General features: G+C 34.6%; 1 protein-coding gene across 1 annotated transcript in view; it reads right to left on the reverse strand.

Annotated features, from left to right (window-relative positions):
* ABCA13 (ATP binding cassette subfamily A member 13) overlaps positions 1-24,057 on the reverse strand; it is a 194,842-nt gene that overhangs the window by 72,787 nt on the left and 97,998 nt on the right. Inside the window, 7 exon segments of the mRNA XM_088051690.1 lie at positions 1,196-1,397; positions 1,680-1,930; positions 2,835-2,991; positions 6,379-6,494; positions 9,075-9,252; positions 9,878-9,932; positions 20,485-20,593. Of these exon segments, the coding sequence (XP_087907816.1) occupies positions 1,196-1,397; positions 1,680-1,930; positions 2,835-2,991; positions 6,379-6,494; positions 9,075-9,252; positions 9,878-9,932; positions 20,485-20,593 (1,068 nt within the window).

Raw genomic sequence — 24,057 nt, forward strand, 5'->3', positions numbered from 1 at the left:
TTCATAAACTTTCTTACTGATAGGTTTTAATCTACAATAACATCCTTCTGGTTATCTCAGTTACAACAACAGCTGATCAGTAAGCAGCAGGATATCACTGCATCTGTGCTGCCATGTGCAAGTTTCTCAGATCTTCCAATTTTATATTAGCAACCAAGAAACATCTTTTCTTTATCAGTAGTTTTGAAATTAATATCTATAATTCCCCAAACCATCCTAATAATGAATAAAGAGCCCCAAAGCACAAACATGTTCAGCACTAAATTTCAATTTATTGAAACAGTTTATTTGTATATGCTATATTCAAATGTACTGTGGTGGGTACTTGTGGGAAATGGAAAAATAGAAACTTCCATGGATACTGAAGCATTTAATTTGCAGCCTTGGAATGAGCTTGGATTAATGTAATGGTAAAGGTACACAGACATTAACTAGAGAAGTTGTAAACTTACGTTCCTATAATTGCAACTAAGAATATGCCATAAGTAAGTAAGTGTATTAGGTAAGATGTGTTGATGTGAGCTAACAGTCTATTGGCTGAAAAACAGATGCTGTGCAGCAGAACTTAGCAAAGGTAAGTAAAAACTTACTGGGTAATTAAGTAAAAACAAACTCAATGTCAACTGTCTATTGGACCGAAATGTTACCTATTGCTGTGTAATGCAGAAACCTTTGAACTATGGCTGATTTGTTGCTCCTCCAAATCTTATGCCTTTGAGACTGATGCCTTATCTGATATATCTGAGCAATAAATCACCTTTATCGCAATGGTGGTACCATCCCTTGTTATTTTCAGCCCGACAGGTACTAAAAGTGTGCTGTGGTAACAAATTCAGAATTCAGTCCGTAGTTTGCTATTGAGTTGGGTAATATGTTTTCTCTTTGAACACTAAACTACTGTGTTACCTTACTTGTTTTTATGTTAGCATATAATACAGTAATTTGGTAAAGATAAGCAAGAAGTAAAAAAAATTAAGACTGCTGAATGTTTAACCAAAAAATAAATTAACAGTTGCTTCTTCAGCACCACTTGAGTTTCTGCTTTTATCCAGTTATTGATTTTCAGAAATTACTACAATTTAATTTTTTCTGCTGCTACCTACAGGCCTTTCACTGTAGACACACTGAGTATGTATCAACAATTGCTCAGAATAAAGCGTTACTTTATAAAAGGGGAAAAAGAAGACCCCTTTACCTCTCCCCTTGAAATGCCCAAGCTTATGTTTTCCACAGCTGTGTTCTTCTTACTGAAACCTCCATAACACTTCCTGAGGTTGTACAGAAGTAGGACATCGTTACCAGTTCTTCCACTGAAGAGTCTCTGTCGTTCCGTTTCTACATCAGCATCTTCTGAAGGGCTCTCCTTTCTTTCCATGCTGTTAACTGAGCAATGACCTCTACAACAGAGGATGATAGTAAGTGATACATGGCAAATCGGTCATTGCCGCACTCTGCATAACTCTTATTTTCCTGGTCGTAAACCCTTAGCACTTAGTGATCAATTCTTATCAGAATTCAAGGGAAAAAAACCTCCTTGTATTTTTTCTGTAGTTTACATTAATTTAGGCACACCATGTTGTCAGAAGTATTTATCTTCAGTTGTTCAAAGGAACATACCATTTTCTTTCTCCAAAAATTAGATCAATACCCACTGTGGCAGAATACAAATGATAACACACCTTGTTTTCCAGAGGAGATCCCAATGAAGGAAAAGGCGCAAAAGAAGTAGTAGTGTTCCCTGAAGGGACATTTCCACAAAAATCCAACCCAGGAAATCCATCTCAAAGGGGCTCACGTAAGAATCTATTCCAAAGTTCCTGGTCAGGTCAAATTTGATCTGATTGTATGAAAGCTCTATTAAACCCTGGCCTAGGCAGAATTGTGGGAATATGAATGCCCATTTGAGGATATTGTAGATGCTTTGAAAACTCTGCATTAAGATGCAGCAAGGATTGAGGAGAATAAAGAAAAAAGAAAAAAAAAAATTAGTTTTCTCGAACAGCCTAATGAGCACACTTGCAAAACTGGATACTGCGTTCATATTTCATGGTATACTGAAATCTAAAGTGCATATTGTGAACTATTTTGGGGACAGGGTTCATATCATATTGAATTTTAGACTTTGTACAACCATGGCATTCTTAGTAGAAGTTCACTGAGGGTATCAAAACACCTATAGCCATGATTGTTCTATTTCCTTAGTATTTTAATATTTGAATACTTAATCCCAAGTGAATACTGGATTTTTACACACTTGCATGACACATAATCCAGATTTGACTTCAAACATCAAGTTTTTGATCTGTACATGAAGAGAGCCATAAGCATTGTGGAACTCCTTTCCATCAAGTTGTTTAAATACCATTATGACTAATTAAAATTACATACAAGGAGTGAGAATGCACTGTATAAATTACTATTCATACAATGCATTAATAATCCTAGGAATATGCAGTTTATGTCTTATGTCAATATTATTCAAACACAATTTACAATGTATATAATCTATTTAATGGACCAGAACAGCTCCATTTATGTGCCAATTACAACTTAATGGTCTAGAAAATGTGAAAGTTTCAATTAACACTGTTTTTCCATTATTACAGCATGCCTTTTTGGGTTACAGACAAGTAATTCAAGATGGTAAGTCAATACAGTATATTCTAGGACAGAAAAACCATGAATATTTAAAAACCATAAGTTTTTCTTCTGGAAAAATCTTATCTGTATGAACATATAAACACACATAAGAACATTTTCAAATATATATATGCATGTATGTTTGTGTATACATTTCAGTTATGAAATAGGTAAATGAAAGATTTTCTACTGACCTGCACTTTGGAAATTATAGCTAACAAGCGAGGTAAGAGAGTCACCAGCATGGTACACAGGCCAAACACAAAATTAAAGGAGATGTAAGAAATAAAAGCTACATCTGAACTTGAGAAGAATCTGGATGCAAGATACATCCAAGGTAAAGTTGCATATCTGAAGCTTTAAAGAAACAAAACTGTCACAAGTAAGTTATGTTTTTGCCTCACCACCCCCAAAAAAGTCAGTTATCACACTAGAAAAACTGCAATTATTGTTTCTTATTTTTAAGGCAGGCAAACAACTCTTCAGAACAAATGATTGAAAAAACGGACAAATCTGGAATACATATTCTTTAAAAAATGGGCTTATACTTCCTTAGATGTACACATATTTACTGACATGATATCTGCAGATATGATCCATTTTTGCATATATGAGCTGCAGATATTTACTTTGACTGTTCCAGACAGCTTGCAGTCCTGATTTCTGAATGATTGCAAACCCATGCACCTTTTACACAGATATAGAATTAAAACCAAATATTTAAAGCTTAAATCATGGATGCTGAGCAGTTATCTTTTCTGAGAGGCTTTCATAGAAAGAAAAAAAAATAAGGTAGTAAGCAAAGAGAAGAAAAAAGAAGTAAAAAACAATTTTTGAACTGGAACTAGTATATTGTGCCAGTGATATGTAAAAATTGAAAAATCCTCAGATCATGTTATTACCTTAACCAGGTTGTCAGTAGAGTAATAGGTATCAAAAACGAGTGCATAAAACTATGAGGATAAGACAGCATGTCTATGGCTACATCATCTTCAGTGAGAATCTTTAAAGGAAGGAGGAAGGCACCTCCATTATGACAAGTTAAAGGATGCCTATCCAGAATGGAGCATGCACATGCACATGTTTTTATTTATAAAGAGATGTTTATAAAGATTAAAACAAGGCCCAGGCAATCAGAGCATGCATGACATGTAAAGAAAACTTATTTTTCATTCAACATAATGCAAGATATATCTATCAAACAAGCAGTATGGACTACAGGAGCATAGGTATCACCATACACTGTTGCACAACGAAAAGGGTATGTGCAGTGTATATATAAACACTTCCTATATAATATTAATATGTATAACTGGTTTGATAGTGAGCTCAATGCAGGAGCAATTAGCCAAAAATCTGTGAATTCACTTCTTCATTGCCTTAAAGTGTAGTTTAGATTACTAAATTAAGTAGAAGTCCCTTTTGAATTCAGCATTTTGTACTTTGCAGATTAATCATTTGCATTGGAGAATGCCAAAACCTTAAAAAACAAACTTGCAAATCCTGCTGGGAAGTAATAATAATGTTATCTTCAGTTGACAGGAAGATAAAGGTTATATGACTCAATGTTTGAATCTCAAATGAAATTGTAAGTATTCAGGATCCCACTCTATTTTTCAGCATCCTTTTGCCAGTCTTAATCACACAATCTTTTCTTCCCTTCATGCACATACCAAAATCACTGTTCTCAGAATAACAATATCATAAATAAAAGTCCATCCTTGGAAACAGCTCAGGAAAGAGACATGATTTACAGTGCTGTTGCCCTGCTGTAAATGAAAGCAAAATTTGATTTGTTTGCTTATAGCTGCTAAGAAGTAAGACTTTCAGAATCCTAAAATTATATGATGTTCAAATGTAGCCTTTAAAGTTGCAGCCAGTCACACCTACATTTCTATCCTCTTTCTCTTCCTTCAGCTGCAGTTACAATTTAGTCTTTTCTAAGTATAAAGGACAGAACATTTTGGACAAAACTGCTTTAGCATTTGGACTAGAAAACACCTCTGCAATCATCTAAAAGAGAAAGATGTAGTTTAGTTACACTTTTAAGGAAATCGCTTTTAAAGTAGCAAACTAAGAAACTTGATTATTCTTTCCAGCACACCCTCATCTCTTTAACTTTTTTATATATTTGGGCTATTTCTATCTTTGTCCTAGACAAGAAAATCTGCACAAATGTACCCTGAAGAGAAAAAAAACATTTTTAAAGGAAAAAAATGCAGATGATGATGGCATGCAGATGACTGAGGATTATATGCACAGTACTGGGGAAGAATATAATGGCCACAATAGGCTTCATCACATTTACAGTGTACTTAGGCTGAATAAAGGGTAAATTAGGAAAAATGGCTACTCTGAAGCTTATCAATGTCCTTGAGACATGTTAAACTTACTGACAGTTATTGGATCTTTAATATATGTTAATACACATTGAATACACAGATTTTCTTGTTAAAAATCACTGCAACATCTGTTATATCAGCCAGAATTGAACACTAGAGGTTATATGTATAACTAGGGGTTATATTGAGCTGATTAAGCTGCATCTGCAGTCAACAAAATAAGACCCATTTTCATTCAATGACTTTTTTTCTAAAATACTCGAAGTTTACCTCAACATTTTGTGAGCAGGGCCAAGGCCCATAGCACATCAGAAAGAACATGTTATGACTTCAGTAGACATAAAGGTCTGTACTATGCGCTTCAACTGTTGCTTGGCTAAGATTTCTATAGAAGCCTATGCCTTGCTAATATGACAGCAACTGGATCACAAGTAGGATTCAATGGTTGTAAAGCTGATAAAAAAAAAGGTGTGAGATTTCATAGTGTGAAACCTTTGCACTAAGACTGGTTAGAATTTGTGCCTTTAACTTGAGGGAATCACTTGAAGGCACAAAACCTTGAAAACAGTTTCAAGGTACAATATATTAAGTTGGGAGGTTTTTTGAAGGGTTTATCCAAAACTCTTCCTGGAATAAAGTATGTCCTGATGTTGTAGAAAGTTCTTCTTTCATTCTGTACCATCCTCTCATGAAGCAGCTATTAGCTAAACATTATCTAAACATCTGTCATGTAAGATATGCACTCTCCCCTACAAGAGTAGCAACAATTAGTTACTTGAAATAAGTAAAAATAAACTTCTCAGAAGCCTTTTCCTTTAAAAATTCATCTTCAGCATTTCTAACATCACCTTAGACAGCACATGGGAAGATCTGTATGTCCCAGTATGAGTTGAGCCCCAGTATGTTTCAACTGACCTGGGGCTTCTGTCTTTAAGTAAATAAATAACTTTAAAATCAAACTCTTTCGGAAATCTTACCCTGAAATTATTGTGTATTACATAAGTTGTGCATGTACAACAAAAGAATTTTAATTTTTGCCCTCTAGTGACACAACAGAATACACTATTAATTTGTTTGATCCCAGGGCTGAACATGCTTACTTTTATAGAGATATCAGTCCTCTGTTTAACCAGTTACTTTAGCCTTCTATAACAGGATTGGTTTTTTGGTTGTTTTGTTTCATTGGTTGCTTGGGGTGTGAGAAAATCTCACTCCACTTTTTGTGTTTAATTTTCAAACTCATGTTTCAGTGTGTTTTCTTACTATATTTTTCTGAATCATAATCACTTACAAAGACAGGAAACCATGCATCCAGCAGCAGGTGCAAACTACATCTAAAGATTTATGTTTGTTTCTTAAAAGCTGTAATTCCACAGTAGCATTTCCAATCACATACCCATAGAGTATCAGCAGGAGAACAGTGGCTGCCAAGTTCTTTTGGAAAGTGAGGGCTGATAGCTGGAAGGCACTAATAATACCAATACACAGGGTCACTGGAACCATGTAAAACACCTAGAAATAGAAGGAAGAAAAACATTGAACAGGTGAGCATCTCTTACTGGTCTAACTAATTTGCATTGAAAGGTCTTAAAAATTAATTTCTCCATACTTGCAATACAACTATAAGTTAGGAAGAAATAGGCAGAAGAGCTTGGAGATTTGATAGTCCGCACTTGCTGTGAAACTGCCTCCTACATGTGAAACAACCTGACATGATACCATCTGACTACAGAATATCCACCTTAATCCTATTTCTATTGACCTTTCCAATACATCCATTTATCAAGCCAACTCTTGCAGATAATGAATCCATGTGGGGCTATTGCTCCAAAACATCAAATTACACTATGAATAGAGAGGCTTGGTTTCAGAAACAGCAGTTTCACTGATTTGTGGTGCATTCATATGGGTGAATAATAATGATGCAATTTTAAAAGAGATTTTAATGAAGGACCATATGTGCTGATGAAGCAAATTACATCTTTTACTGGGAATGGACAAAATATATAAAACCTTTACAGCCACTAGGCAACAGGGAAAGCAGTTTCTCTGTTTTGTCTCTTAATGGCAACCAAATATTAAGGGTGGCAGGGTGGGATTGGTACAGGACATTCATATCCAAATATTCAAGAGAGAGGGGTTCTGCTTGAAAATAGCAACATCAGGAATTGAAAACCTGTGCTCAGCTTCATTTTCAGTGTCTGCCTGCTCTGTGCACTGAACCTGAGTTCACTAGGGTGCTGACTGCCTCCATTTCTGTTTATGTAATATTTAGCTTTATAGCTTTAACCTAACAGAACTGAAATTCTGAGATACAACTTCAATAGAGCCAACAAATCAAGGTCCACCTAAATATTCAGTGTATAAGAACAACATACTGTTAAAATTAGACTTTCATACTGAAGTACAATGAAAACTAGTTCCAAATTAAACCAGAGGGCATCATGTCTTTGCTACTGGGAAAACATATTTTTTTTTAAGAGAAGGGCAATGGAGTAAAATGCAGATGGATGCAATGTTCTCATCTTATTCACAGTGTACCTTTCCTTTGCCATACAGAAGTATAACATACCACCCACAGATATATGCTTCATTTATCCTGAAGCTGTTTTAAAAGATTGTAGAAAAGTCACAAAACATTTGAGTCCCAGTAATTTTCAATAGACCTGGGGCTTCTGTCTAGAAGTAAATAAATAACTTTAAAATCATATTATATTGGAAATCTTACCCAGAAATCATAATGTATTGCAGAAGTTGTGCATGTACAACAAAATAACTTTAATTTTACCCCTCTAGTGACACAAACTTAATAAAATGTCTCTATTTCTCTTTAAATCTTCTTAGTACTTGCACATTTTCCATTTGTTGAATGTGGTAATGAATGTTATTCATGCCTATAAAACAGCAGGAACAGCCTGATTCTCATGAGACCAATTTCATAAGTCAAATACTTCTGCAGGCCAAGTAAAGATTCTGCTACCAGTAATACTGGACACAGCCTGTAATACTTAAAATATGTAGAGGGATTTAAAATTTGACAGTTCATGTATTCATGTGTTCAGTGTCCCTAAATGATCTGCAGCACAATTAGCATTTAAAGCAGTGTCTGCTCTTTCCCACATCATGATTGATCATGCAGTACTGTGTTGAATTTTTTGAGAGCATTTGAGAGATTGGCAGAAAATAATGAGGAGTTGACTTTGCCCGCAAAGAGTTTAACCTTGGACTGTTTTTAACCAAGCCTTCTTATCTGAAGCAGCAGAAAAAAGAAATACCAAGATTGACTGGCCAAGTAAATAACATTTGGAAAAATGTGCTCTTATCTCAAGTTTGCTCAAGTATGAAAATTCTTCTGATTTCAAGCATGGATGTGTGAACATCTAATATTTCAGAATTAGAATGGTCTAAATGAAAACAGAGTGTTCCAAAAATTTCTGTTCCTGACCAGGGTATCATAGAATCCAACCTAAAGATTGGAAAGGACCTTAAGAATATCAGTTCCAACCATTAATCCAGCGCTGCCAAGTACACTACTAAATCATATCCCTCAGTGCCATATCTATATTGCTTTTAAATGCTGCGAGGGATGGTGACTCCACCACTTCTTTGTGCTGCCTCTTCCAGTGCTTGACACAAATAAAAGGTACTGATCATAAGTATCTCTCATATTATCCACAACAACACGTAACACAATTATCCCTTAAAGTAGCTGACTAGTATTTTCAGTTTTCTCCACTAATTTGTAAGGTTTTGCCAGTGCATGGCAAAATTCAAAGCATAGAAATTACTGCTATGAGCTGCTGTGTCGAAGACTCTGTACAGGCTGATTAGCCAACTTCCTTTTATTTGTAAAACAGTGTACATAGCTAAAGCTAGCAAATCATTTGCAATTCAACTTTGGGAAGCAAGGATCACAATCCCCACCCTGCATTAAAGTAGGAATGGTGACTTCATGTTTAACATGTCAGCCAAGAGCTGTCCCTCTGCACAAGTCTTATTCGTGTATCTTATGACCATATCTCCTTTTGCTCATTTATAAGAAACTAGCCTAAAATTTACACCTGAGCACATGCTGCTCTATACAATACATACCATATCATAGCAGAAGTTAGCAAGCCAGTAAGTTTTGTAACCAAGGCCTGTGATGAGTTGCAAGCGTTTCATCCCAGATACTCTGTCTTTGACTATGGCAGTTCCAATGGATGCAGTAAGGATAGAGAAGCCCAGCATGATACACAGTACTACCCCACATTGATGAACATTCTCCATTCTAGGGTAAAAAGAAAAATAGTGCAATGAAAACACAATGGGGAAAAACTAGATAATGCTAGCATTTTTCAGACCAACTTCTTACCAAAACAATAGACAGTAGGACCTTAATCCTGATTGCAAACACCATAGAATCACAGAATGGTTTGGGTTGGAAAGGGCCTTAAGGATTGTCAACACTCTGGAATGAGCAGGGACACAATGTCTCTAAACTGTCAACATGTAATTAAAGAACAGGAAAAAGATGTTTTAAGTTACAAAACTATAGGTAAGTTACAGAGCACAGCATGTATATGAGTTGTAAAATGAAGCTTATGTAAATATTTCCCCTTTACAGAAAACTAAAATTTAAACCCTCAGTAATCATTTGAAACAGTTACCCTGTTTAAAACTGTTACGACACAATTAGCATAAATTCAATACTTTTTTTTTACAAAATACTGCAATCATTTTTGGTATGGACAGTGGACTTGATAGACAGACCACACTAAAAAATGCTTCACTCAGTAGAACTGAATTGTGTCTATCAATTCACAGCATCTATTCCAGGAAACATATTCTTATTTAATTGATAGTTTCAATTGTCTGATGATTGTTGCTGTAAAACATTTTAAGAGTTTGCTCACATTTTATCCTCATCCAACAAGACTCCTCCATATGGTTGGCTATAGAGTGTTATCCCTGTGAAAAGAAAAATAAATCATGAAATATTAAGGGATAATAAGGTCTTCAAGTTCTGGAGTACGCTGTTAACACTTGTTACATGTATGAATAAAAAGGCTAAATACTTAGTAATCAATAGAAAAGAGATCAAACACCAGTCTCCAAAACCAAACTGTGTCTCCCATTGAGTGATTTACAGAGTTTGGAACCACTAAAAACTAATGAATAAATATAAGTAGTAGTTGCTTTTCTGCGTTCTGAAGTTCAGAAATTGGTTGAACAATGCTATATATTGCTACAGAATCTACATCACAGAAGAGACCAAATACAAAACCTAAAGTAGAATTTGTTCATATACCTAATCATCTGGGGTAAGGTAGATTGTTACTGCAATTTATATACTTGGTTTAGATTTTAGATTAAATCTTTCAGCAGTTCTTAGATTACTAATGTTTTGCTGAGGAAAACTGTTTAGCTAAATTTACAGAATAAAAAAAAAATTAAAATCACACCTTTGATTGAAACTGTAGAGCTCTACATTAAAAATATGTCCAGTTTGGGAGACCAAGAAAAATCCTGAGCAGGCAATGAATTCTTAGGCTTATTTTGGTTCTTCATGGAACCAACCTTTGGCAGTCTAGCAAAAATTAACTTTGTGATTGGAAGGTAGTTTATGAACAAAAACTGTGTCTTTTTGCTTTTTTTTTTTCAAGCAAAAGAAGAAAAATTGTCATGGGGATGAATGTGCAAAACATGGTCACTGCAAAAGTTGCTGTTCCACTGGATTTGATGCTGTTTGTGACTAATATCTGCAGATGTGCCTGACAGATATGCCAGCTGCACTGCTTTTGTGCTGGGTGGAATTAATTTTCTACACAGTAGCTGGTATGGGGGTCTGTGTTGGATTGGTACTGGAAATAATGTTTGTAATACAGGGATGTTTTAGGTATTGCTGAGCAGCACTTGGAGCCAAGATGTTTTCTGCTCATCCCTTACTTTACCAGTGAGGAGAATGGGGGGGGGGAGGGTTGGCCACAGAGAGTTGGGGGGGTCTCAGTGTGACAGGTAACCCTGGCTAACCAAAAGGACATTCCATACTATATGGCATCATGCTCAGCATGTAACTTGGGAGATGAATGAGGAATGGGAGGGATGTTTGGAGTGATATTTGCCTTCCTAAGTCAGTGTTAGGCATGATATAGCCCTGCTGTCTTGGGAATGACTGAACACCTTCCTGCCCACAGGAAAGTGAAATTAATTCCTTGCTTTTCTTTGCTTGTCTGTGTGGCTTTTTTTTAATGTATTAAACTCCCTTTATCGTGACCTATGAGTTTTATACTTCTAATATTTTACACTTCTAATATTCTCTCTCACACATCTATGGGGGAGAGTGAGCAAGTGGCTGTGTGAGTGGGCCTTAAGTTAAACCATGACAGCAGCATTATTTGATAAGTGTCTAAATAAATCTATGCTGCTCCAAATTAAAACAAGGAAAGAAACAAACTTAATCCTAAAAGCAATTATATTTTTTCCAGTATCTTTGGTAAAGATATAAATCGTTGGTAGCCTTAGATTGACTCTGTGGGGCACCAGTTAATTGAATTTGTTAAAGTCGAGCTGTATAAAGACAAAAAATGTCTTTATACATTTACTAGACTATATACTTACTAGACTTAATTCTAGTAATAGGTGCAATTTGACTAAGCAAGCATTTATTTTGCCCTTTTAATTTTAAATTCCTCATGTTCAAGCCAAAGTAATCTAAACATCACTAAGGCACTGCATGGTAAAAAGCTGAAAAACAGGATGATGATTAATTCACACACAAAACTTGTACAAAGTAAAGATTTTTCAAATAACAGCTAAACACAGTACACTGAAGTCCAATGGTAGTTAGAACAACAAAAGACAATTCAAGCTAATAACATTCTGATGTATCACTACTAGATACCTTGCTATTTGTAGAAATCTTTCATGTCATGTGCCTTCAGGGACTGCTTAAAATTTTCTTTTGTTTTTCTTTTAAAGCATTAATTTTTTAAACAATTGCTGCTATTTGTTCTGAAGCAAAACTGGTATATCAAAGAAAATTATTTTTTCTGACTAGAACCACTGAATTTCCATTTATATAAAGGAGAAGTAGCATTATAGAAAAAAGTTCAGTTTAGTTTCCAGAAAGTTTTTCTAGGCTTTTCTAATGCTTGAATAAAATTAGTCATATTAGAAGAAATAATCATAGAATATCCAGAATTGGAAGGGATACACCAGGATCATCAGATCCAACTCCTGACCCTACACAGGACACTTCAAGAGTCACACCATGTGCCTAAGATTATTGCCCAAACACTTCTTGAACTCGGTCAGGTTTGTGTCTGACCACTTCCCTGGGGAGCCTATTCAGTGCCCACCTGTCATAGTAGAAATGGACAATGACACCTGTTTCTTCTTCCATCGTAGCCCAGTCTTTATTTATATAGAAGAAGGCACCATGTTTAATTCCAGTTGGTTAGGAAATCAGTTCACTGGTTGGTAATGGTGAGTGTACAAGTCAATCAAAACTTTTCTCTCTAACAATGTTTACATACTTTTTCTACTGATTCTTATGGAACAGATCCCTTGTTATTACAGGTGCACTTGTTTTTCTCCACAAGAATAGCTAGTTAGGTTAAAAAGATTTTAATTCTCAATATGTTTTTGCAGAGGAACTTATCAGGCTAGCTGCTACCTATACTTAGCCAAAGTAACAAGGCCTGAATCATGATTTTACAAGGCCTTTCTTTTGTAAAGTTTTACCTATATGTGACACCCACCCACCCTGTGGATGAAAAACCTTGTCTTTAAGGATATCCAACCTAAATCTCCCCTGGGTCAACTTCAGGCAATTTCCTCAAGTCCTGTCATTGGTCACAAGAGTGAAGGGATCAGTACCTGCTTCTCCACTTCCCCTTGTGAGGATGCTGAAGACTGCAATGAGGTCTCCCTTCAATTTCCTGTTCTCCAAGCTAAGCAAACCAAGTGACCTCATCTGCTTCTCATAAGGCTTCCCCTCCAAGCCCTTCACTATCCTTGTGAAGTATCCTTGTGGCCCTCCTTTGGGTGTTCTCTAAAAGCTTAATGTTTTTTTTATATTGTGGCACCCAAAACTACATACAACGTTTAAAGTGAAGCCAACTAGTGCAGAACAGAGCAGAGCAGAGCAGGATAATTCCCTTCCTTGCCCAGCAGCAAGATCTCAGAGGGGAACTAACAAAACTTACAGATTACCGCATTGGTATTAAACAAAAGTCTACAGCTATTGACTTCTGTTCCATAAACAGAGGCACACTGCTTTAACTTTCTAGTACAGAATAAAGGAAAACTGTGAAAAAGAGAGAATTTCAGGGGAAAATAAAACCCATGACATTAAATAGTCCATAGTGCTCCTTGCAGTACTGTATCATACAATACCAATCAAAAGGCAAATTACACTGAATTAATTTCCTTCTATGGAAGAGTCACAAAAACTAATCACACTTCTTAAAAGTAGCAAATATTTTTGATAGTCAACTTCCATTCAAACCATGTAGATGAAACAAAGGATTGCATTTTCTTTTAATTTTCAGTCACAATTAAAATTAAATTTCACAAGGTTGTGGATTACAAGTAAGAAAAGTATGACTGTGCTAAACTAAGTTCAGTTGTGTTTAGAATTAAAAATTCTTTCACTTCATTAAGTATAATACTTGTCTTTCATTCAGTATTTTCAGTTTCTTCAAGTAGTCTGGAGGATGATAATTTCTGAATTTGCTATTTTTTTAGTATAATGATTTCTTCCCTCCGCCCCAGTTTCAAAAAATAGATTAATAATTTATACAAAGCCAGTAAAATGGCCTGTAATTCACAGAGGAAAAAAGTTCCTTGAACTCAATAAATAAGATATAAATTATCTGCAAATACCAGCACAAACCAACAGAATTAACATATGGTATTTGCAATCATATATATTTTATTATTTAAAAAACTCTTCCATGTAATTCTATAACCTATCCCTTCCTACATTTCTTCTAACCAACTAGACCATCTTTTTTTACACATATCGTTGTCCCAATATGGCTGTTAATTTGATGTAAAATGTACTTATTGATATTTTCTTGCTTTTTCATGCCTTTTTACTATGCAAAGCTGCTATAATGAGGCTCATTAAGTTGAAAACTATCTGCCACCTTTGAGGACTTAAAACCTATAAATGACAGATAAACTAAGAAGTTATAAATTATAAAGCTCCTATTAAACAGATGCTTCTGGTGTTTATGCAAGGATTATTTTAAGGACTGTACTTGCAAGCCTTGTGTGAACAGCACTCAGGGCAAATTTTACCATGTCAGTATAGGACAAAGGATAAAGCAAACCAGGCAATAACACCAAGTATGATATGATTCAGCACTAACTCTTTCTGCTTCTTTTCATAAATTTCTCTGTATAAAATATATTTCTTCCACAACAATTGCCATTATATTCTCCTGTCACAAATTTTCTTTATTGTCCTAAAACATGCTTTGTCTATGTTGTCAGCATGCAGTTGGTCACATTATTTTTACAGTGATGACTTAGGCTTTTTTATGGACACAGGTGAAAAATTGTAAAAGACACCCATTCCAACTTTTCCAAAACCATGCAAAGCAATTCAGGAATGGGAAAAACCGTGACCATGGAGAATCTCACACTTTAATGCTCTATTCAGATAAAACAAGAACACCATGATGAAAGACTTTCTTAGACCTTTTAACCTTCTTTAATACAAAAATGAAGAGTTTCCAAAATGAGAGGCACAATTTCCCCTGTTTGAGCAGAGTGAAGACGAGGCCATCTCAAAGAAAGGAACATCTCTGAATGCATGCTGGTTGATATATTTATGCATGTATAGTTCTGAAAAGGAATGAACCCAGATGTCAATCCAAACAGAGAGCAGAAGCAGCCAGTTTACTTTAGCAATATATTTTCTTAGGGTTTTTTATAGCTATGAAGCTTCTCTTTCTTTTCTCAGTTGTTTTGCCTACATTTAACTATGTTTTTCGCATGTCTTTTTTTTTTGGTTATTTTTTGTCTTTTATTTATTTAAAAGGCTCCATTGTCATCTCTTGTATTGCTCAATGAAAGACTTTGCTTTATACAACCGAGAACAAGGGCATTTTTACCAGTCCTGCAAGCCACATTACTATGGAAAAAGGAGGTGGGAAGTAGTCAGAGCTTTACAATTTAACTATAAATATCAGAAGTAGCACAGCTGGGGCCTAGGCAGGAGATTGTATTTACTTTGAAAATGACACTTTAACATGGGGTTAAATGACATTAACCCCATGCTACATGCTTAATAATAGAAGAGGCCGCAAACTATTCATAGTACCCTCTTCATCTTCTCTTTGATTTCTCTTTTGTATTTGCCCTTCCAGGTGGAACTGAATCCTACTCCTTTCCTTACATTACTCTTGATTAAACAAATTTTAGATACTAATTTATTAAAAAGACATTCCTAACATATTGAAAGAAATTCTTCATAAAATATTAGAAAGGTTGTAACATTTCCTACAATAAAATACTATACTTTTTCATTCTGGATAGAAAAGCTCACAGGCAAAAGGAAAATGCATCCACATTAGAGAGGTTTGCTGTGAACATTCCGCATCGTGCCCTGTTGCCTTTTAGGAGCTGCAAAACTCAGGGCACCTTTCCCTATACCAACATCTTATTAACAGTCTGCAATCTGTGCCTTCAAGAGAAAGTGCTCTAGATCTTTTATCTCATATCTAAACCAGTTGACCCTCTGTCAGAAAATAAAGGCATGCACAATTTGGCATAACTTTAGAGAGTTGGATGTTCCCATCCTGTACACGATAAAGAAGAAAAGACATTGGTCATCCAGTCCATCCCACCTGGGTGCAACTTGCCATATAAACACACTTTAAAATCTGTGGTTTTTCAGCAAAAATAAAGGAAAGCGATACGAACCTCGCAATAGTTTTTCAGTATCAGTTGGAGAAATCTAGATGAAAAAAATCTTAAAGTTCTTCAAGCTTGTATGCCATCACTGTAGATTAGTCAGAGCTGTCCCTAGGTATATTTTGTAGCTCTGCACTGTATTTTGGGTGTTCCTGAATCTGTCTCTTGGCACTTCTTTTTAAACTGTCTCTTATGTCAAGCTAAGTCTTGCATACATAGATCAGTTTAGATCTGTGCTACTGATTTGAAATAGCATGATTGTGGCAGACTTGAATAGAAGACCAATCTAGCTTTCTTTATTCCAGACATTTTATTGCAGATTAAATAAAATATTATGTATAAGAAAAAAAAGTTATATGTATATGTATATATATATAAAATGAGACATTACTATTATCTGAAAATTATAATTTATATTTTATGGAGAATTTCACAGGCAGCATCATCATTTATGGTTTCTATTTTAGTTTTCCCTACTAACTAGACATGGTTAAGAAGGTTCCACCCAAAGGCCATTTCACAGTTTCCTTTGTAATAAGGTTTAAAGAAAATTTGCAAAGCATTCAGGAAACTATAGAGCCACTTTCTACCAAAATTCAGCTGAAAATTACTCCCTTGATCTCTTCTGCTCTATTGAAGAATTGAACCTGAAATAAATGAGGATGCTACATGAAATCTTACAATGAATACTAGTATGAAAGTTTTTTTAAAAAATCAATTACTTCAATAGGAAGCCTAAGATGGGGCAGCTGCATTGCAGAAGGCCCTTTTATATTGAGACATTTTTGTCCTTTTGGCCCTTTTTGACCACTCTACTTTACAGATACCATTATAGATGACAACCACTCCTTTTTTCTTTATATAGTCTTACCCCAAGAGGGAGATTATAGTCCTTTTCCTATACTCCAGCATGATAAAAACGTTTTGACTCCATGATATACAATTAGGTGTGAACTTGATCAAAATTTCTATCTTAAGCTTAAGCAAAAAATATTGCCTTTTAGGTTTTTATTCCTCTTATTACTGCATTTTTATTTGCTCACAATTAAATTACTTAGTTGTAAGAATGCAGCATTTCAGAAGAGATTAGAAAACATCATTCACAAGCTAGAATACCAGTCAGAGGTAAAGGGTTTTGACAAAATTCCAGCATCTTACTTTCCAGAATCTTATTTTCTTTGTTCAAGTGTCTTACAAACTTTTTTTTTTTTAATTAATTTATTAACATGTCCCTTTTCATCATCTGCCACTGAATTTATAACCCACTAGGAAACAGAATGCATTAGATTTCCTCAACAGTTGAGACAGATGACTTTTTCCCACAATGGTGTCACAGACTTACATGATGATAAACGTAGGGGTGGATATCCACATGATAGAGAAAATGACATTTTTGTACAAAAAATTGCTGCTGTTTCAAAAGAGACATCTGACCCATTAACTACAATAAATTGACATAAACTGATAGGGCCAATTTCTGTTGCTCAAACAAGTTACGTTCATCTCCAGCTGGGCATACACATTTTCTTCAACAGACACACCACTCTTTGTAAAAACAAAATTACAAGAAACAAACATTATAACTTTCCAAGCATCCTCACTGCAAAGTTTACCAATAATCCCAAATTGTTAAGAGACAGGGGTGAGGAGAAATCTCTCTATTTTGCAGAGAAAGTATTTGAAGATCAGATTACACAATAGCAAAAAGGACAGATTTTTCAATCACTAAATAAAGATAATTTCCTGCTGCTGCATGCTGAAGAGTTAGTAACTTGGACTGACAGAACAAAAAGCAATAATTTTTTTAAAGCTTTTTGAACAGATACAAATCCCTATGGATATAAACCAGTGCAAGGCAGCATATGTCCTCTATACTCTTGGGTAAAATCTTTTCCTTCAAACTTCCATAATAAATCATAAGTCTATATTCCATGTATCTTCATGACTACAGAAAAGACTAGACAAAAGCAACTAGCCTTCTGCTCAGTTCCTTATTATCAAAACCTCTCACAAACTTAGACTAGTGCTACTGATCTCCACTAAAAGTTACTGGATTTCTCCTTGCAGATAAATCAGGTAGAACTCAGCATATGGTTTGTTACGATTCTTCCCTTATCCAAAGATCTTGGGAGAACTCCAGCTGGATTCATGTTCAAGAAATACACATAGGGTATTACTGCAAAGTGAAAGGGTTTTTAGCTTTTGTATGAGCACTTAAGCAAGTTACAGATCTTCTTGACCTCACTCAAGGTTGTTTCCATATCATAGTTGCTGGCTGCTATTGTGTTTACATCCATGGCAATGCTATTACTCTATTGTAGTAAGCTTTTTGCTTACAATTGAAGCAATTTTTTTTTTGTTTGGTTGGGTTTTTTTGGTTTTTTTATTGGTGAAAGAAGAAAACACTTTGTCCTTACAGTCCCTTTTAAAGGACCAAATTATTTTTATGTCACTTAAAAGTAATAGAGAAGCACTGGTTCTGTTGACAGGAAAAATGTTGTTTTGTGAAATAACATGTCATTAATGCAAGGCAGATCTACAAAGTCATGTTTCTGCAACATCTTAACAAGCTTCCTCACAGCAATTTTCAGCAATATTCTAGAACTGACCTTGTCTATAAACAGAGTTTGAAAGAAGGAAAAAAAAAAAAAAAAATCTCAGTGTTGGAACACAGCATGTAGTCTTCTGACTGCTGACTTACAGGACTGCATATAACAATTTGAATAACAGAACTATATGAATAGTTCTTTTCTGTTAGAACAGTATCCTCAAATAAGAGAAAGTTAAAAGTCAAAGTGAACTGAGTTCAAGTGGCTCATGTTGCGCTGGAAAACTCTTGAGTTTTTTAGAAATAAAATAAACATATGTATTGGTCTCTGCAAAAAATACACGCATATACATACACATGCACACACATATACAAATATGAGTACTCAAACAAATACATACATACATACAGATATCTAGGTAGGTAACTTGACCTCTCTTCCCAAGATTTCTGTGACAGTTCCCTCTGCATTATGCTTCAAGAGCATGATCAGTCCATCTTTATTGCACTTCTCCAATAGATGAAGACAGATAAATTACTTTCTAGTTCTTAAACTCTGTTTCTGCAGGCAGCTAACATATTCTGCCACAAGATTATACAATGAGCCCATACTTGTACAAATGTCAGTACAAGACTTGAAGTATTTCTTAAGCACTGTTGTGCTTGCTGTGTTTCTGTGTCATGCAATATCAAAAAATACATCATTCCCACAATCTTTGGGCTATCTATAATTTTCTCTGAGTGTAAGCAGGACAACAAGCCCTGATCCTCCATGATAGATATAAAAGCAAGGGTACACAAACATTTAAGTTCTAGAATGGGTTATCTAATGGTACAGAAAAAAAGCTAGCATCAGTGCAACTCATGAAGTTCAGTAAAAATTTATTAAAAAATTATTTCTATTAAAAATTCTCATTATCTGATTAAATTTCATTTAAAGTTTTTGTGTAAACACATTACCTTTGTTCCATTCTCATAATTCATTTAGAAAAATAAAACTCCAGCCATCTTGAAAACAAGAAATTACTCTTTTTTCTTGACATTCCAGAAAGTTTTCTTAATGAATCTGTTTCTTGATTTCTCAGGATTCATTCCCCATTTTCACTGATTCAGTCTTCTTTCTTCATTATAAAACACTTAAAATCATTTTACCATTACAGACAACCATCCTAAATTTGTAAGTACTCATAAAAATTTGTTATAAGCTCTTTTAAAATGTCTTTAAACCAATTCCCTTTTAACAGACTTTAAAGATTGAAAGGAACTGGAATGAATAGAAGGTAACCTGAACTTCTGAATTAATAAGGCCCAGATTTCAAACTAGATTGCTACATCCTAAAAGTTAACACATAATAAGATAAAGATAAATAAGATAAATGTTAACACATTCATCTGTGTTAACAGCTGAGTCTTTGGCTGCAGTCATTTTTGGGATGTCAGTTCATAAAATTTTTACTTTCACAATATTTTATATAGTTCAGAGATATCAGAGATATCTGAATCAGAGAATTCACAGCAGATATATTAATTGCTTTTTTGTTTTGCACAATAATAAGATACAGTAGCCTTTCCTGTTCCCTGAGTAACAGAATGCTATGAAACATCACATTGCTGTGTGAATTTACAGGCTAATCTGGATTTGCCCTGGATATTTGTATTAGGAGATATAGTAGAGTGCCAAAGAAATTATAAATCCATAGTATATTGTACCTTAATCATTCCATTTAATTAAGCCCTAGCAGTAGTTTCACATGCAGTAACATCCCAAATCAATTTACGCTTACTTATTCCACAGGAATGTCTCTGTAGGGAACTCATTAGGGCATGTTGAGCTTTAAATTCAAATTTTACCTTACTGTGTAGTACATTCTCTATACAAACTTTCTGTGTAATTAAAATTTTCACTTTTCCAATTTTCACAAGCTCCAGAGGAATGAGACTCTGAAATCCTACTGTAAACTGAAACAATTTCATATTACTAGTATTATAGTTTATTTTAAAACTACTTTCCAAAATATATTAATAAATACAAAGGAAGACTATTACCATACTGTCTCCAATCCACATTAGAAGGTAAATTCAGCCACAGAATTAAGTTATTGAGTTCATTTAGGTAGGATGGCAGTGAATGGAAACCTTTTTGGTTATACCACACCTGGAAGAAAGAATGGAAATTGTCAATCAAAAATTAGTTCAATCTGGATGCTGATCTGAAAGCTCATGTACCTTTAAAAATTGCATGAAGGATATGTAATTCTTCTGTTAAGACATTTACTTTTAGAAGGAAATCAACTAGGCAGAACAAAATCAGTTGATTTGCATAGGTTGTTCAACAGCATGCAGCAGTTTTCTATTGTTGGAGTTGTACACATATGTTTCTTACTAAATTGAGATTCTCTGATTTAATGGAACACTGTGTCCCTTTTCCTTTACATACATGTGATTGAACAAATAGAGGGAGAACAATGTGAAAACAACACCTGCGAGTTTGATCAAAAATACAAGAAGATGACTAATACTAATGCTAAAATTGGAAGAATCGTTGGAATTCCAAAAGACTTCTCCAAATAATACCTGCATATGATACAGCATAAAATATCTAGGAACAGAATATTCTAGAAAGAGGAGAAAAGAAAGAATCAAGAAGGCACTGTTTACAAGGTATGAAGCTGTTCCATAGACAAAGCTGTCTCCAACAAGCATCAGTGGCTTGTCAAACATGGAGGAAATTGATGCAGATAAAATTTAAGGCTGACAAGGCAAGCCAGTCTCTGAGGACCACAGGGAAACAATTGTGTTGTAACATATACAGATCATGCAGATTCACCCTGACTTGATAAAATACTCTTAATCCACACTTCCACTTGCTAGAACCATTGTTGAGGGCTTGATATGTCCCAAAACCAAATATACTGAGGTTTGAGTTTCCTCTGCAGTGAAACTGATTCTTATCATCCATTATTGTTAATCATAGTACCTTTGAATCTATATTATCCATACTGAAAACTAGGTCAAATCATTATGCATGTTTATTTTCAGTTTCAGTGACATTTAAAACCATTTGATTACTATCCATTCCTTACATCATAGCACTTTTCCTTCTTCCCTTTTTTTTAAACAGTTGAAAAACTCCTAACCTTTCCCTCTTTGATATCAGCTGTTTGTACTCTGCATTTTGTACGTCCTAGGTAGGGCAATTCTCACTGTCTCTCTGGATTCTGAATCATAATGCAAAATGAATAGAATTTAATATACATCTTTATTGCCTTAACACTCCTCTTCTTAAATCCACATTTGCTGGGCCTGATCCCCTAAGTATCTTCCATGTGCCATGTAATGGTACTCAAATGTCTCAAACCCTTATGTCCCCACATTTAAAGAAAAGAAAAAAGAACAAACCCTAACATGTTCCCCTCTTTGCAAAGTAGTGAAACTCCTTTGCTCTTCTCCAGTTCAGTTCCCACAAATTATTATTCATACTAGATCTCCCACTCATTAATCAACAAGAGCAGTCTTTAACAAAACGTAGTGAAAGAGAACCTGAAATTCCTGCAGAAAACTGAAAAATCTTTGCACAGCAGGACCTCCTGCGCATACAGCAACCAGGGCAAAAAGACAGAAACAAGTTGATCAAAGGTAAGCTGTATTTTTCACAGCCCCATACACACATCTCTAATTCTACCGTTTTTTGAAAGGTTTTCACAGATTAGAAAGTTTTATATATATACATAATGAAACTCCACTGCAATTATGTCTGTTGCATTGGGAAAAATAAAGGCAATTAAAAAAACAACAAAGCAAAATTCTGAAAACACATCCACATTTAATTCAGGCAGGGAAAAGTTCACAAATGTTCAGAGAACACCTTTGAAATATAGTAACTCAACCAGTATTCAAATGAATACCACAATAGGGCATTGTGTATAACAATATATTTCAATACGTAACATGCTAATTGGAATTATCCTCCAAGCTGCATTATGTAACTGAATCAAACCATGAGGAAATAATCAAATTGAAGATGGATATTTAATTTATTATAAACTGGAAAAAGAGACATATAAGGCTGTTCACTTCATCAGGAGGTACATTTAAGGTCTTTTTTCTGTAGACTGGTTTCTTACTCAAAATTGTTAGCAAAAGTAAAATATAACGAAAGGAAATGTATTAGCTCTAGCTGAAACATTTTTCATATTTCTCTTGTGCCACACAGGTAATTATTTACAGAGGGAAGAAAAAGGCTGAGGAACAGACAACTATATACATCAATATAATTATATTTTATTTTATTTTATATTATATCCATATTAAGGGAAATTATTTCCCAAGGAAAAACATAACCCCTGACCATATCAGACTGAAGTTCTGTGAAGACATGTTTTACATTATTACGTAATCTTTTACTTGAATAATGCTAGACTGACATTTCAGCTAACATTTGACCTATCAAGAAAAAAGGATGAGAAGGAGCAGAGAAGTCCCTAGGCATTGCTGGACCAGATTCATGATTGATATTAAACTAGAAAGATCTAATTTTTTCCTCTGGACACTTATACAATTACTGTTCTGTAAAGCCTCAAGTCCCAACCTTCAGGATTGGAAAAATGTACTTTTCCAAATTACAAGTGAACAGTACCATTTGCCTTTCGGCAGCATTTAAAATTACCACACGTTCTTCCTATATTTCATTATGCTATAAAAAACAGCAACTATGAAGCTATTTTTTTGGCCATATTGCCAAAGGAAGCCAAAGAATATACAGTCATGTATATTCTACATGTATATATATACAAAAATGTGAGAAGTTGTGCTTTTGCTACATAGCACCAATCATCAGTGCCAATAATCAGTGTTTTTAATTAACCATATTTGTCATGTCATAAATACATTCTGTCTCTTGTGTGCAATATATACATTCTTTATGTGCATGCACATACCATGTATGTAGTATATACAGCACAGTATGATTAGGAACAGTGAAATAGTTACTAAATAAATATTTTTATTTTGAACAAGAAAAATCGTTGGCTTTTCAAGTACTGGAGAAGAATGTATAAAGATTCAGAAATTTTCTTAAATGAAGTGAATCATACAGTAATTCTCTTCAAATGCAAATTTCTCATTTTCTTGCATACCAGGCTATGTAAATGGTACATTCACTGTCTCATGAACAAACCAGAAAGGTCAAAGTAAAAATCTAGTCATTAGTTACTGAAAGGTTAATGCAATAACTTGACATCGCATCATTTGAAGTACATTTCCAGGAGATGCTTTAGATAACACAGTTCCCTTTATAAATTTACTCCACTATTTGCTTTGGGTCAGAAATATGAAGCTTAATTACTAAAAGTATAACTATAATTTATCCCTGTCCTGATGGCAGGTGGAGCTCTATACAAAACACACTAAAAAAAAAGGACCTGACAAAAACCACAGTGTAAGCATGTCAAAACAAGAGTCTAAAATGATTAAAGATACACAGGAAAAAATGGAAGTCAGAAAAAAAATACATCTTGCTGAAAACTTTCAGGTTTCTCATGAATGAATGATGGAACTGGCATTCAAAGCTATGAAATACATGGGACTAGAAGAGAGATTACAAATAGCCAAAATTAAAAT

This window comes from Pseudopodoces humilis, chromosome 1 (assembly GCF_049639895.1).
Source record: "Pseudopodoces humilis isolate 2021_Gansu_Grassland_sample_001 chromosome 1, ASM4963989v1, whole genome shotgun sequence".
Classification (NCBI taxonomy): Eukaryota; Metazoa; Chordata; class Aves; order Passeriformes; family Paridae; genus Pseudopodoces; species Pseudopodoces humilis.